Raw genomic sequence first — 15,316 nt, 5'->3', positions numbered from 1 at the left:
ATGGTAAAGAATTTGCCTGCAATGCAGGAGACCCAGGTTCAATCCCTGGGTCGGGAAGATCCCCTGGAGAAGAAAATGGCAACCCACTCCAATATTGTTGCCTGGAAATTCCATGGACAGAGGAGCCTTGTGGGCTGCAATCCATGGGGCTGCAAGAGTCGGACATGACTGAGTGACTAACACTAACTAACTTGCTATGTACCCTCTGAGTTAAACCATTAGGAAAAGCCCGAGGATAAAGAAATTTTGCAAAATGAATTCAAGTCCTTTTTTCTAACAACTAATGCCATAACCTCAAGTAAGACACTTAACTGATCTGGGACCCTTTCCCTTGCTTGGAATTTATAGGGATCAAATAAGCTCGTGCATGAAAATGTACCGTATAAAACATCAAAGAAATAAATGAATGTGATTTAAGGTAATTACTACTAGCACATTATGTGTTCATGTAACACTTTAAAGTATTCCTTTAGATATAAAAAGCATATCTAGTTTGAATGTACAGAAATACTTCCAGTAATAAGCATTCATATATGTATATGAATCACATCTTTCATCAGGCTCTTCGTTTTCCTCGGGGTAAAGTTCTTTGGTGGAAATAACAGGAGTTGCTAAATATTACCGAGACTTCCTGCACACCACACTAAGCACTGGGTGCCTTCTCCCACAGCATGCTCAGAATAACTGCAATGAGAAAACGGGCTCTGAGGCGTGAAGTCACTCATCAGAGCTGTACGTGTGTCGGTGGTGGCTGTCAGGTTCCCACAGCCCCTGCATTTGACAACTACTTTATTAGAACGATCGTCATTTCAACCTGTCATCCTATTGGTCTCTGAGAACAGAACTGAATTAGCATTTCTAAACTGAACTATTTCATCTCTGAAATGACAGAAACATAATCAACCACCTAAAGCTCCATTCCGCTCAAGGTGGGGGTGAGCTCAACAGACGACTGCAGGTCTATCAGTGGAAGCCTAAGAATGAGCACAGCAGTTTTTAAGGTCTCTGCCAATGAAACGAGATGTTGACTTTCTCTCAGAGCTATAATGGCAGAAAGAGGGGTGTATACCTCCTAGGGCCTCAAATTGTTCACAATGATTCCTGCATTCTAGCTGCCAACAGTAACTTCAGACTTTAAATATACCCTGCCAAGTTGCTACTGTAAGTCTGACAATGAAATTTGCAGGAGACTGTGCTTTTTAGTATTTCAATAATACTTTCTTTTTCACTTTCTCAAAGAGACAAAGGGGGGAAAAATCGCATGTTTGTATTTGCCTTTCATCAACATTCTAATTTATTACAAAGAAAATGGGTGGAGAAATGAAGGTCAATCTGCAAATGCTAGTGATTAGACTAACAATTATGAAATGCTTAACCAGTATTTGTTTTTGAGCCTCCAGTGGTCTGACTGAACATTGTGATTCTTGGATTGATAATTTTCATCCATCTTTTAGGTTTGTGCAGTCTCTGCAGTTGTGTGTGTGAGTGTGTGCATGCACACACATTCTAACTCCACCTGCACTTGCAAAAGACTTAGAGCCAAAATCTGACAGTCTGCAACTGAAAAGGCCTTGCTGACTGAGTCACGTACAGCCCAGCCAAGAAGCAAGGAGCTCTGGGTCCCTCTCCCTGTGGTGAGGATGCCAGCTTCCCCGTCTCACCCCTAAGCCCTGCAGCGAACATCTGGGAAGCATCATGTTTTGGAGCTCTTGTTTGTGATACTTCCTGCTGTGTTCCTGGCACATCTGAACACACTGAATTTTTAACTCAGATCTGCAAACTTGTTTTTGTTGAATAATTGCCTTTTCCCCCTCTGGTGGGCTTGTGAGCGATACCCTGGAATGAAGGGATTCCTTATACATTTTTATATGGCATATTACATATGCCCTTTGCTTAATCTCAGCCCTGCTCTCCGACATTCTCCCCTAACAAAAACATATTTATCCGAATTTCCTTCATAGCTGATCAACAACTTTGAAAGAAAACATGCAAAAGATCATAATATATCAGATTGTATCTATTTCATAGCAATACGTTTACAATATTAGAAATTAAAGCAAATCACCATTAAGAAATTGTCCTTATGTAAATAGAGAACGGGAGAGGAGAGAAGATGGTTCTCTTTTGCTGAGAGAATCAAGGGGAAGAGTAAGTAGGGCATGTCTCTACAAACCTCAAAGGTGGTCGTCATTGTGGGCTTATATGACACATGGTTGGCCCTTCTCAGCTCCTTGATGGTTTCAGCGGGCATGGATTTAGAAAACCCCAGGCCACTCCACGTGTTTGTGGGTGTTCTGACCTCCGTCACCACTGGTTTCTTTAACATAGCTTTGGAAAAGAGAACATAAAACAAATGCTTGCTATTTTTAATGCATTTCTTAACACAAAATACCTTAAAATGTCTTCATAAAACATTTTATACAAGTTAACAGTAAATTTTAAAATGATACATTATTTCTTAATTGATCTAATGCTAATCTATTCAACCTCAACAAAGTTTATGCAACTTGAACTGAAACATTCTCAGTTTCCTTTTATGAAAGTCCAGTTTCTCAGTTCAATATCAGTACTGAAAAAGTTTTTACGTGTCTACTGAAAAAAATCAAAGTATAGATCATAATGTATCATATACCTTTGGTTGCTAATAGCTTCTTCTGTTCATAGTCAAATGCCTAAAAAAGACAGAAAATATCTTTATTGTCAGTTTATCCAAATGTCACACCAATACTCCACAAAAAGATTACACGACTACAGCCCATGAACCTGCCTGAGACAAACGCTAAGCTCTGCACCATAATGTGACAGTAATCCATGCAAGTCTGATAAACTTAAACATGTTTTCAAAACCAATTCATTATAATAATACACTACTTCTGACTTTAAGTCATGACAGTGACAAGAGTCAGAAATCTTCCTTCAAAGGGAAAAAAATTCCTCTTTATTATGGATATTTAATATACCAGGATCAATCTATGCTAACTTATTAAGAGTTATGCTAAATTTCAAAACAATGCATTCTCAAAATACTTTCAGGTTATCTATTATTGGCCTCCCTTGTTTCTCAAAATCCCCTCTTCATTTGGGTAAAATGGTATGATGTCACAACAACCTATGAAATTATGTAACTTAATTGGCATCATCTATGCTTTTAAAATGACATAAATGACAAATGTCTAGCTTTAATAATGACACAAGTAGAACATTAAAATTAAACCTAAATAAAAATATAAACCTAAGTTAAAAAATGAAACTTATTTATCTTGTATTGCACAGGACTAGGATGGCACCACTTATTCTTCTCATCCACACTGAGTATGTGACTAGACACAGATGGGTCTATATACAGACCGAGGTGAAGTCCAGATATAGCTACATCTCAAATGCTGATTCAGGGTTCTCAACTCTCGTGTTTCAGGAACTTAGGCTTGATTTTTAAATGTCTCTTATAAATAAAAAACTAAGAACAGAGATATATACATATATATGTTTATCTACTTTGCTATACAACTGAAACTAACACAATATCGTAAATCAACTATACTTCAGTAAGTTAGGAAAAAAAATGTCTCAAAGATAGGTCAAGAACCCACTGACAAGAGCCCTTTGGCCCTTCCTCCCAGGAGGACTATACCATCATATGCAGGGTGTCCATATAATTTATGGTCTGAAACAGGATACTTCTAAAAGCAAAAACTACTACAAATGCTTGGGTCAAAATAATGTAAGTAGACTGGCTGACTCTGACCAACCAGAAGGAACATGGCAGTAAACTGGGAGGGTCAGACTGTTAGATAACACAGTTTGATGTTTGAAATCCTAGGTCTAAAATGGCTCTGGGAGTTAAAATCAACTTTTAATGACTAAGGCAAGATGTGAGGAGATTCTAAAGTTACTTGTTCAATAAATATTTATTGATTGCCTTCCAGTTATAGATACTGTGCTACACTTTGTGGAAGAATAAAACAATGAATCAAAAATAATCTATAGCCTCAAATCATATGGAGGCTTAGCAGGGAGGAGAGCGAGAAATAACCACAAAATACATTAGAAAGTGAGATAAATGTGAAAAGAGAGCTGGAGATTCAGAAGTCCAAGAACGGTTAGGAGACAAAGGTCATCTCAGGAGACAAAGGTCATCGTTAGCTCCAGAAATCACAGAAGTCTTCAATCTCACTCCCTATCAAAGCTCAGTAACTCTTACCATTGATTTCTTAGTGATTTTAAAAGTCAGCTCTTCACTAATGGCATAAATAACATCTATTTAAATTGAAACTCTATCGCCAGGAATACTCTCATCCATCTTAAAAGAAAGGAACATGAAATGGCTCACTACAGGTATAAACTCAATGAAAAAGACAAGACTCACAAGATGAGTGAAACTCACAAAGGGACCATAAAGGAATCTGATACTTTTTAAGTGAGAAAACTTTAATGTATAATAACTGAAAATATATCCACCAGAGAAAATGTAATAAATGTTTGTTTTTAACTTTGCACCTTGTAAAGGCCATGGCTCTTGTAAAAACATTCATCTAAAAACATGAAAAGGTTCAAATGCAAAGGATTAGGATAAGCAGACAAGCAGGACTGTGCGGTAGTTTTCACTGGAATTACAGAAGTACAATTTAGTTTCATGAATTAATTTCTTTGACATATTTGTGACAACTTTATTTCTAAGACTTTGTGAAGTTTTTTTTTCTCTTTTGGAGGTGGGGAGATGGAGATGATATATCTTACTATGAAGTAGGTAAGTCTACTCATTAATTCAGACACTGAAGCCAAATGTTTACAGACATCTCTAAGAGCACAGAATCCTTATCTTTCATATTGTGATCAATAAAAAAATCAGATTTCTGAATTCCATGATCAATAGTCTATTTTTTTTTTTTTTTTTTTTTGGTAATTGGACCAATAGTTTGAAAATGGATACAGAGAAAATCCCTGAGGAAATTGTTTAAAGTAATCATAAAAATCTGTGAACCAACATAATCATCAATAACATTTAGTATCTCCTTTCAAAAAACTAAAGCCTCACATTATTATATTTTTATAACTGTCTAAGGAGCACCAAACAAATTCATCTTCCCCATTTCACAGATAGAAGGATATTATATCTATTTATCTAAGACTATGTCATGAGGTAGTAAATGCTCAGAAATAGCTCGCATATTTATCTAAATTATTTAAGTAACAGAAGAAAAATGTCATTTGCATAAGACACAGTGACATAGACCATGTTAGATCACTTTTAATATTTTAAAGAATTCTCCTCACTTAAACTAAATCCTGCATTTCATTTTTAATGTTTATAGCAAAAGCAACTCCTAACTGCTGCTGCTGCTGCTGCTAAGTCGCTTCAGTCGTGTCCGACTCTGTGCGACCCCATAGACAGCAGCCCACCAGGCTCCCCCGTCCCTGGGATTCTCCAGGCAAGACCACTGGAGTGGGTTGCCATTTCCTTCTCCAGTGCATGAAAATGAAAAGTGAAAGTGAAGTCGCTCAGTCCTGTCTGACTCTTAGCGACCCCATGGACTGCAGCCTACCAGGCTCCTCCATCCATGGGATTTTCCAGGCAAGAGTACTGGAGTGGGGTGCCATTGCCTTTTCCGAATTCCTAACTACTGCATATATATTTAAACTTAATTTTGAGTAGGCATCATCAACTCAATGGACATGAGTTTGAGTCAACTCCGGGAGTTGACCATGGACAGGGAGGCATGGCATACACTGTAGTCCATGGGGTGGCAAAGAGTCGGACACAACTGAGCAACTAAACTGAACTGAACTGAGCATGCAGAAGGAAAACGGAATTTCTGCTCTACTGCTAAAGGCTCACTGAATTCCCCATTTCCCTCAGTCTAGACAGCTTATACTTGGATGACTCTCGCATTTTTTTTTTTTTACTCATTACCTGCATGTTGACGTATGACGGCCGTGGGGCAAGGCGGGCCCTTTCATTGTTCTGTTGGGCGGCCCTCTCGGCAGCGCGCTCGCTCCCCGGAGCCTTCTTGTCAGCCAGTGGGCTTTCTGCAGCACTCAGTTCAGGATCTGAGAGCAGCCTGTCAGTGCTGCTGTGAAAGAAAGAGTCTGGAATTGCACATGCCACTGTTACACGCACATGTACACACCTTTGCCAGGGGCCACGTTTACTATTTAGGCTTACCATGCCCACCGTTTACAGGTATTAGCTCATGCAACCCTCACAGCACTGCTATGAGGTAGGCAGTATTACTGTCCCCATTTTTCACATGGGGGAAGCACCTTATCCAAGGTCCCGCCTCTGGTAAATGGTAGAGACGGGATACGAACACAGATTTGCTGACTCTCAACATGGTGTTGAAACTATTTCAAGATATATATTCACGCAAAGTAAATATGTATACATGACATTCTGTATATGGTGCATATGAAATAGGAATACAGACAGGATTTCTAATTTATAGACATCAAGGAGAGACCTCTGACCGATATTTACCTAATCTGAACAAACTGAGTCAGTCTGAAAGCATGCAGATAACCCATTCCATCTGTGTGCAATACACATGATGTTGCTACAAATCTGCTGTGATAAAGGCAGCAGATAAATAAATGTTGTTTAGTATCTGTTCAGGGTGCAGGGAAAGAACACCTCATGAAAGTGCTTCTTAAAACGAGGGAGAGTTATCTGAATTATAAGAATTTATAGTGCCCTAGACATGCACCTCAAGCTTAACTCCAACTGAAGGTTAAGCTCAAGTAAAACAGAAATAACAAACAGTATTAGTCAAAGAGCTAATCTGTTCACACATTCTTTTTTGTATCATTCACTATTTAGTTGTACCAGGGGAATTCAGAGGAATTTAGTAAAGGCTATTAGAACACAACAGGAAGAGCAAAGAGCTTTGTTTGTTTGACAAAAGTTCACATAGGCCTCACACGGGCTTGTGACCTGGAATTGAAAGGGCATCTGCAGGTTCACCATTGAACAGCAGTAACTCAAGAGGGAACAGCGTAAGCGAAGGCAAGGAAGTATGCAGTGCACATCACTGCTGGTTTTAAAGCCAGAATTATTTCTCTAACCTAACATTATTCCTCTAAGAAAGAAAGAAAGAAAGTGAAGTCACTCAGTTATGTCCAACTCTTTGCAATCCCTTGGACTGTAGCCTACCAGGGTCCTCTGTCTATGGGATTTTCCAGGCAAGAATACTGGAGTGGGTTGCCATTTCCTTCTTCAGGGGATCTTCCCAACCCAGGGATCAAACCCCGGTCTCCCACATTACGGGCAGATGCTTTACCATCCGAGCCACCAGGGAAGCCCCCTATAACAAATAATGTTAATTTGGCATATTAGTACCATGTCAAGAAAAATACAGATAAAGCAGATTTGGACAAAATGGGAGCAATGATAATTAATCAAAGACTTTATAAAAGTAGAACAGATTTTTCTTTTCATGAAAGCAAAACTGATTTTGCTGAGGAATGGAGGAAGTAAGAATAGAATTATTATTTAACACATTCTAAATCAACCATGCTTCAATAAAAAAATTTAATTAAAAAATACATGTGTTATATTTGCCTAGAGACACTCTATTCTGTAAGGATATAAAAGACAGTAGAGGAAATTGGGTGGATGAAATGGATGGGAGCAAAACTTTTCAATGTGGAAGCATTCCACTGTTCTGCATTTTTAAAACATGAAGAGACTGCCTATTTGAAAAAAATAAATGGAAAAAGAAAGTAAAGATAACACATGTGTTATCCTTAACAGTGCTATGGCAAGGGAGAACTATATTTAATATAAGTGAAAGAAGTGAAAAGTCGTTCAGTCAAGTCCAACTCTTTGCGACCCCATGGACTGTATATTCTCCAGGCCAGAATACTGGAGTGGGTAGCCTTTCCCTTCTCCAGGGGATCTTCCCAACCCAGGGATTGAACCCAGGTCTCCCGCATTGCAGGGGGATTCTTTACCAGCTGAGTCACAAGGGAAGCTCAACAATACTGGAGTGGGTAGCCTATTCCTTCTCCAATGGATCTTCCCGACCCAGGAATCAAACTAGGGTCTCCTGCATTGCAGCCGGATTCTTTACCAACTATCAGGGAAGCCCATATTTATATTTATATTTAATATAACACAGGTATTATATTCACAGTTTTGTTTAATAAGTAAATTCATGATACTACCATGTATTTATTATCAAAGTGAACAATTAACTAACTTGGAACAGGGAGCCATAGATTAAGTTGGAAATTCAAAGCCAAATGAAGGAGAATCCACACTGAGAAAATTTCTTACAGCAAAATTCAGAGTTAAAATCGCCGGGCTGATTACCGAAGAGCAGAGAGAATGTTCAAGTTTCAGAGCAAAAGAGGTGGTTTAAAGGCTCCACATATAAACCCAACCAGCTGAAAGAAGGGCAGGAAAACAAAGAAGATTTACAGAGACAACAGGCCCAAAATGGAGTCACTTGTGCTAAATCCAACATCAACAAACCAAAGCTTTCTAGCCTAACTGCAGTTTCAGCCTCTCCTGGTGATACAGTGTTAACAGTCTTATCTGGAATTTCCTGGCCAACACTTGTGAGGTAATCTGCCAGACAGACCCCTGCCTTCTCCCAAAGGAAGGTCAGTTCAGTTCAGTCACTCAGTCATGTCTGACTCTTTGCAACCCCATGGACTGCTGCACGCCAGGCCTCCCTGTCCATCACCAACTCCTGGAGCTTGTTCAAATTCATGTCCACCATGTCAGCGATGACAGGGGGATCCTCTGTCATCCCCTTCTCCTTCTGCCTTCAATCTTTCCCAGCATCCGGGTCTTTTCCAATGAGTTAGTTCTTCGTATCAGGTGGCCAAAGTACTGGAATTTCAGCTTCTGCATCAGTCCTTCCAGTGAATATTCAGGACTCATTTCCTTTAGGATGGACTGGTTGGATCTCCTTGCAGTCCAAGGGACTCTCAAGAGTCTTCTCCAACACCACAGTTCAAAAGCATCAATTCTTCGGCCCTCAACTTTGTTTACAGTCCAACTCTCACATCCATACATGACTACAGGAAAAACCATAGCTTTGACGAGATGGACCTGTCAGCAAAGTAATGTCTCTCCTTTTAATATGCTGTCTAGGTTGGTCATAGCTTTTCTTCCAAGGAGCAAGCATCTTTTAATCTCATGGCTGCAGTCACCATCTGCAGTGATTTTGGAGCTCCCAAAAATAAAGTCTCTCACTGTTTCCAATGTTTCCCCATCTATTTGCCATGACGTGATGGGACCAGATGCCATGATCTTATTTTTTGAATGTTGAGTTTTAAGCCAGCGTTTTCACTCTTTTCTTTTACTTTCATCAAGAGGCTCTTTAGTTCCTCTTCACTTTCTGCCATAAGGGTGGTATCATCTGCGTATCTGAGGTTATTGATATTTCTCCCAGCAATCCTGATTCCAGCTTGTGCTTCATCCAGCCTGGCATTTCGCGTGATGTACTCTGCATATAAGTTAAATAAGCAAGGTGACAATATACAGCCTTGACATACTCCTTTCCCAATTTGGAACCAGTCTGTTGTTTCATATCCAGTTCTGTTGCTTCTTGACCTGCATACAGATTTCTCAGGAGGCAGGTCAGATGGTATGATATACCCATCTCTTGAAGAATTTTCCACAGTTTGTTGTGATCTACACAATCCCATGGACAGGACTCCCATGGAGTCTGACAGGCTACAGTCCATGGGGTCGCAAGAGTCAGACACAATGACTAAACCACCACCACACGGTCAAAGGCTTTGGCATAGTCAATAAAGCAGAAATACATGTTTTTCTGGAACTCTCTTGCTTTTTCCATGATTCAGTGGATGTTGGCAATTTGATCTCTGGTTCCTCTGCCTTTTCTAAATACAGCTTGAACCTCTGGAAGTACATGGTTCAAGTGCTGTTGAAGCCTGGCTTGGAGAATTATGAACATTACTTTGCTAGTAGAAGACTGCAATTGTGCAATAGTTCGAACATTCTTTGGCATTGCCTTTCTTTGGGATTGGAATGAAAACTGACCTTTTTCAGTCCTGTGGCCACTGCTGAGTTTTCCAATTTGCTGGCATACTGAGTGCAGCACTTTCACAGCATCACCTTTTAGGATTTGAAATAGCTCAGTTGGAATTCCATCACCTCCACTAGCTTTGTTCGTAGCGATGCTTCCTAAGGTCCACTTGACTTCGCAGAAAGGTGACCTTGCCTAAAATAATCCTTTCTTTTGTGGAAGACTTCCTTGTCCCTCCTTTTGGCTGCTTTAAAAACGTTTTCTACAGCATTTTGGAGCTTCTTTCTATTTACTAGATGGGATGCTGCTGATTCATGAATCGTTGAATAAAGCAAATCTGATCTTTAAACTGAGTTTAATTTTAGTTTTCTTTTTCTTTTTTTTTTAACAGATTTGATGGCAGTAATAAGACTGAAGGAGACTTCCAGTAACTTTGGGCATGAGACATGGGTGTGGTACCTGCAAACCCTTTTCAGTTCTCTGTCTCTCTCTGTTTCTGAGGTCTGTAGGTAAGTTCCTTTCAGTTCTGAGCTCTGCTCTCTTTGCACTGAGCTCCCAATCTAATGGGCTTCCCAGTACAGGGAAGGTCAGCTGAATCTGGCAGATGGCTCTGCCTGGAGCTCAAGCCCCTACCCTTTACTTCAGACCATGACAGTCAATTAATTGGTGGAAACCCCCAGGCCTTGATTCTGTCCCAAGATCCATGTGGGAACTATATATGTGGAGCCCCTAGTCCTCAGTCCCCATTTGTTGAGGTCTGCTGGTTCAGGTCTTTCCCCAGGCCAGGGTCCCATGGCAGGAATTGTTGGGGTGCACACAGGGCCTTTAAATGGCTGGGACGCAGAAGAATCTTTTGGTTACTGCCGATTTAAGTTGTACGTGTTTGTTCATCTTGTTTTGTACAAGCTACTGCTATTAGGAATCTCTGTGGCCAAAAATTTGCAAAAATTAGTGGGCAAGGGTGAAGCCTTTAAAAGCTGATGAAGTACTCTCCACCTAACTCAAGGACTCCCGAGTTCAAATAAGCTGGTCACATAAGCTGTATAGGTTAGCTTGACACCAGTTCATCCACCAGCCTCAAGAAGATGTCCATGCAACAAGGCTCGCTGTAAAATACCACACAACCCCTAGGCCCACCGCACATATTAATGTGGCTCCCCCAAACCCAAAAAGGCTTAGCTGAAACAAACGGGATCCTTAATATCCAAAGAGTTAAGCACTCTACCTCCTGGTACACTTGCTGATTTTACATCTAAGAACCATGGCCCTGGAAGCTGTAACTATCTATAAAAATGTCAAAGTGTTACTAAAGACAACCTATAATTAGAATGGCCATTATGAGGAATGTTCCAATTATATAAGATCATTTAAGAACTGCACTTAAAAGCAAGAGCTTTCCTGCCCCACTCCCACCAAAAAAAAAAAAAAAAAAAAAAAGAGGGGGGAAGGATACCTATTTTAATTGACATGCAGAATGCTCCAAAAGGCTTCAAAATTCCAAAATAGCTTCACTGAAAGATTCATTGCAAAAAGGCTAATGAAAAATTAAAGACGCACGAGGTACCTAAAACAAGAGATAATATGACCGGTATCTGCTACTGCTCTCCTCTATACTTTTTTTTTTGGCCATGTCATGCTGCTTGTGGGATTTTAGTTCCCCAACAAGGGATGGAACCCAGGCCCTCACCAGTGAGAGTGCAGAGTTCTAACCACTGGACCACCAGGAACCCCCTATAGTCTTTGAGTACTCATTCAAGTAATCCTGTCTGAACTGTCTTTCCACTCTGAAGAGACTGCAACAAAAGTCCACCATTTTAGTGGTCATGGGGCTTCTAGTCGGGAAGCCTTTCTGTATCCCCGGTTTATTATATGTAGGGAACAGGATCTGGCCTGTATGATCTTCCCTGAGTTCCAAAGGGCAGATTTGAACAGTTGCTAATCAGGGAAGGAAGGGGATACAGAGGCAGGCGCAGCCAAGAAACAATCGTGCGGCCTTGGGGCAGGGTCCTGGCTCCACCTCAATCAGACACACTTAAGGACATCTTTGAGTTCTTCTAGGGAACTAAACAGAGAAGGCAATGGCACCCCACTCCAGTACTCTTGCCTGGAAAATCCCATGGATGGAGGAGCCTGGTGGGCGGCAGTCCATGGGGTCGCTAAGAGTCAGACAAGACTCAGCGACTTCACTTTCACTTTTCACTTTCCTGCATTGGAGAAGGCAATGGCAACCCACTCCAGTGTTCTTGCCTGGAGAATCCCAGGGACAGGGGAGCCTCGTGGGCTACCATCTATGGGGTCGCACAGAGTCGGACACGACTGAAGCAACTTAGCAGCAGCAGTAGCAGCAGGGAACTAAAACCCTCAACAAATGGAAGACAAACTACTTGATGAAGCAGTCCTCATTCCAGAGGGAAGCTCATGGTTTGATAGCTTTGAGAACCAGAGAAGCTGGTTAGGTTAGGAAGCTCCTCAGGTTAGGAGACCACCTGAGGCACGTTAAAGGAATGGAGACCTGCACACACCCTGATCCTTATCAGCAACCTGCCCTAGAACTATTACTGTAAAACTCCTCACTAAACCCTCCCATGTTGGGACAGTTTTCCAGAGCACAAGCCTGAAGAGTCCTCTTTTGCCTGGCAAAGTAATAAAGCTATTCTTTTCTACTTCACCCCAGCATCACTCTGAGATTCAATTCAGCCCTGGTGCACAGAGGCCGAGTTTTCAGCATCAGTAGACATCCTCACAGGAGGGTCTCTGTATGGGCCTTTCCCAAAAAAGGATGAGATTCTGAGGGATTTTCTTGTAAACTGCTACATTCTTCCCTTGAATAGCTAAGGGAAATTAAATAGAAATGAATGAAAAACTGTGCCAAGTTCTGACAGACACTGGAGCTAACCTTCTATTTTAAACCCTCCTTGGAGCCTACAGATGAGATTCTCAAAAAACTGGCAGAAGTCAGTTAAGGGTGAGAATTCTTACCAGAGCCAGCACTCCTGGATCTCTGTGTGTAGTACCCAATAAAAAAAGGAAAATAAAATAATTTTTGCACTCTCGTTTGGAATAGCTTTTAAGTCCAAGGGGTTGTTCAACGCTGCCAGAAATATTTACTGTTTGTCTATACTGAAAACTGACGAGAGTTAAAAGTTTTTTTTAAGCAAGAGAAGACTCTACACATGGACATCACCAGATGGTCGACGCTGAAATCAGACTGATTATATTCTTTGCAGCCAAAGATGGAGAAGCTCTATACAGTCAGCAAAAACAAGACCGGCAGCTGACTGTGGCTCAGATCATGAGCTGCTTATTGCCAAATTCAGACTGAAATTGAAGACAGTGGAGAAAACCACTAGACCATTCAGGCATGACCTAAATCAAATCCCTTATGATTATACAGTGGAAGTGAGAAATAGATTCAAGGGACTAGATCTGATAGACAGAGTGCCTGAAGAAATATGGATGGAGGTTTGTGACACTGTACAGGAGACAGGGATCAAGACCATCCCCATGGAAAAGAAATGCAAAAAAGCAAAATGGCTGTCTGGGGAGGCCTTACAAATAGCTGTGAAAAGGAGGGAAGCGAAAAGCAGAGGAGAAAGGAAAGATATACACATTTGAATGCAAAGTTACAAAGAATAGCAAAGAGAGATAAGAAAGCCTTCCTCAGTGATCAATGCAAAGAAATAGAGGAAAACAATAGAATGGGGAAGACTAGAGATCTCTTCAAGAAAATAAGAGATGCCAAGGGAACATTTCATGCAAAGATGGGCTCAATAAAGGACAGAAATGGTAGGGACCTAACAGAAGCAGAAGATATTAAGAAGACACACAGACGAACTGTACAAAAAAGATAATCATGATGGTGTGTGATCACTCACCTAGAGCCAGACATCCTGGAATGTGAAGTCAAGGGGGCCTTAGGAAGCATCACTATGAACAAAGCTAGTGGAGGTGATGGAATTCCAGTTGAGTTCTTTCAAATCCTGAAAGATGATGCTGTGAAAGTGCTGCACTCAATATGCCAGCAAATTTGAAAAACTCAGCAGTGGCCACAGGACTGGAAAAGGTCAGTTTTCATTCCAATCCCAAAGAAAGGCAATGCCAAAGAATGCTCAAACTACCCCACAATTGCACTCATCTCACACACTAGTAAAGTAATGCTCAAATTCTCTAAGCCAGGCTTCAGTAGTACATGAACCGTGAACTTCCAGATGTTCAAGCTGGTTTTAGACAAGGCAGAGGAACCAGAGATCAAATTCCCAACATCCGCTGGATCATCAAAAACCCAAGAGAGTTCCAGAAAAACATCTGCTTTATTGACTATGCCAAAGCCTTTGACTGTGTGGATGACAATAAACTGTGGAAAATTCTGAAAGAGATGGGAATATCAGACCACCTGACCTGACTCTTGAGAAACCTATATGCAGGTCAGGAAGCAACAGTTAGAACTGGATATGGAACAAAAGACTGGTTCCAAATAGGAAAAGAATACGTCAAAGCTGTATATTGTCACCCTGCTTATTTAACTTATATGCAGAGTATATCATGAGAAACGCTGGACTGGAAGAAGCACAAACTGGAATCAAGATTTCCAGGAGAAATATCCATCACCTCAGATATGCAGATGACACCACCCTGATGGCAGAAAGTGAAGAAGAACTAAAGAGCCTCTTGATGAAAGTGAAAGAGGAGAGTGAAAAAGTTGGCTTAAAGCTCAACATTCAGAAAACAAAGATCATGGCATCTGGTCCCATCACTTCATGGCAAATAGATGGGGAAACAGTGGCTTACTTTATTTTTCTGGGCTCCAAAATCACTGCAGATGGTGATTGCAGCCATGACATAAAAAGACGCTTACCCCTTGGAAGAAATGTTATGACCCACCTAGACAACATATTAGAAAGCAGAAACATCTGTCTAGTCAAGGCTATGGTTTTTCCAGTGGTCATGTATCGATGTGAGAGTTGGACTGTAAAGAAAGCTGAGTGCTGAAGAATTGATGCTTTTGAACCGTGGTGTTGGAGAAGACTCTTGAGAGTCCCTTGGACTGCATGAGATCCAAGTCCTGGGTGTTCATTGGAGGGACTGATGTTGAAGCTGAAACTCCAATATTTTGGTCACCTGATGCAAAGAGCTGACTCATTTGAAAAGACCCTGATGCTGGAAAAGATTGAGGGCAGGAGGAGAAGGGGACAACAGAGGATGAGATGGTTGGATGGCATCACCGACTCAATGGACATGGGTTTGGGTGGACTCCGATAGTTGGTGATGGACAGGGAGGCCTGGCGTGCTGTGGTTCTTGGGGTCACAAAGAGTCGGAC

General features: G+C 41.0%; 1 protein-coding gene and 1 long non-coding RNA gene across 7 annotated transcripts in view; one reads left to right on the top strand and one right to left on the bottom strand.

Moving 5' to 3' along the window:
* LOC102399193 overlaps positions 1-10,491 on the top strand; it is a 524,597-nt gene extending 514,106 nt beyond the window's left edge. Inside the window, exon 4 of one of the 2 annotated variants that reach the window (XR_006640996.1) lies at positions 10,390-10,491. This is a non-coding gene — a long non-coding RNA (uncharacterized LOC102399193). The remainder of the gene's footprint in view (positions 1-10,389) is intronic. The other variant, XR_006550763.2, reaches the window with a different exon arrangement.
* The window catches only part of BICC1 (BicC family RNA binding protein 1), a 349,763-nt gene that overhangs the window by 26,718 nt on the left and 307,729 nt on the right, over positions 1-15,316 (bottom strand). For 4 of the 5 annotated variants that reach the window (XM_044942093.2, XM_006050730.4, XM_044942094.2 and 1 more), the window contains 3 exons: positions 5,912-6,071; positions 2,633-2,672; positions 2,174-2,328 (listed from right to left, as the gene is read on the bottom strand). In XM_044942093.2, the coding sequence (XP_044798028.2) occupies positions 2,174-2,328; positions 2,633-2,672; positions 5,912-6,071 (355 nt within the window). The remainder of the gene's footprint in view (positions 1-2,173; positions 2,329-2,632; positions 2,673-5,911; positions 6,072-15,316) is intronic. The other variant, XM_044942092.2, reaches the window with a different exon arrangement.

The sequence above is a fragment of the Bubalus bubalis genome, chromosome 4, assembly GCF_019923935.1.
Source record: "Bubalus bubalis isolate 160015118507 breed Murrah chromosome 4, NDDB_SH_1, whole genome shotgun sequence".
Lineage (NCBI taxonomy): Eukaryota > Metazoa > Chordata > Mammalia > Artiodactyla > Bovidae > Bubalus > Bubalus bubalis.
This window is presented reverse-complemented; position numbering and strand designations above follow the sequence as displayed.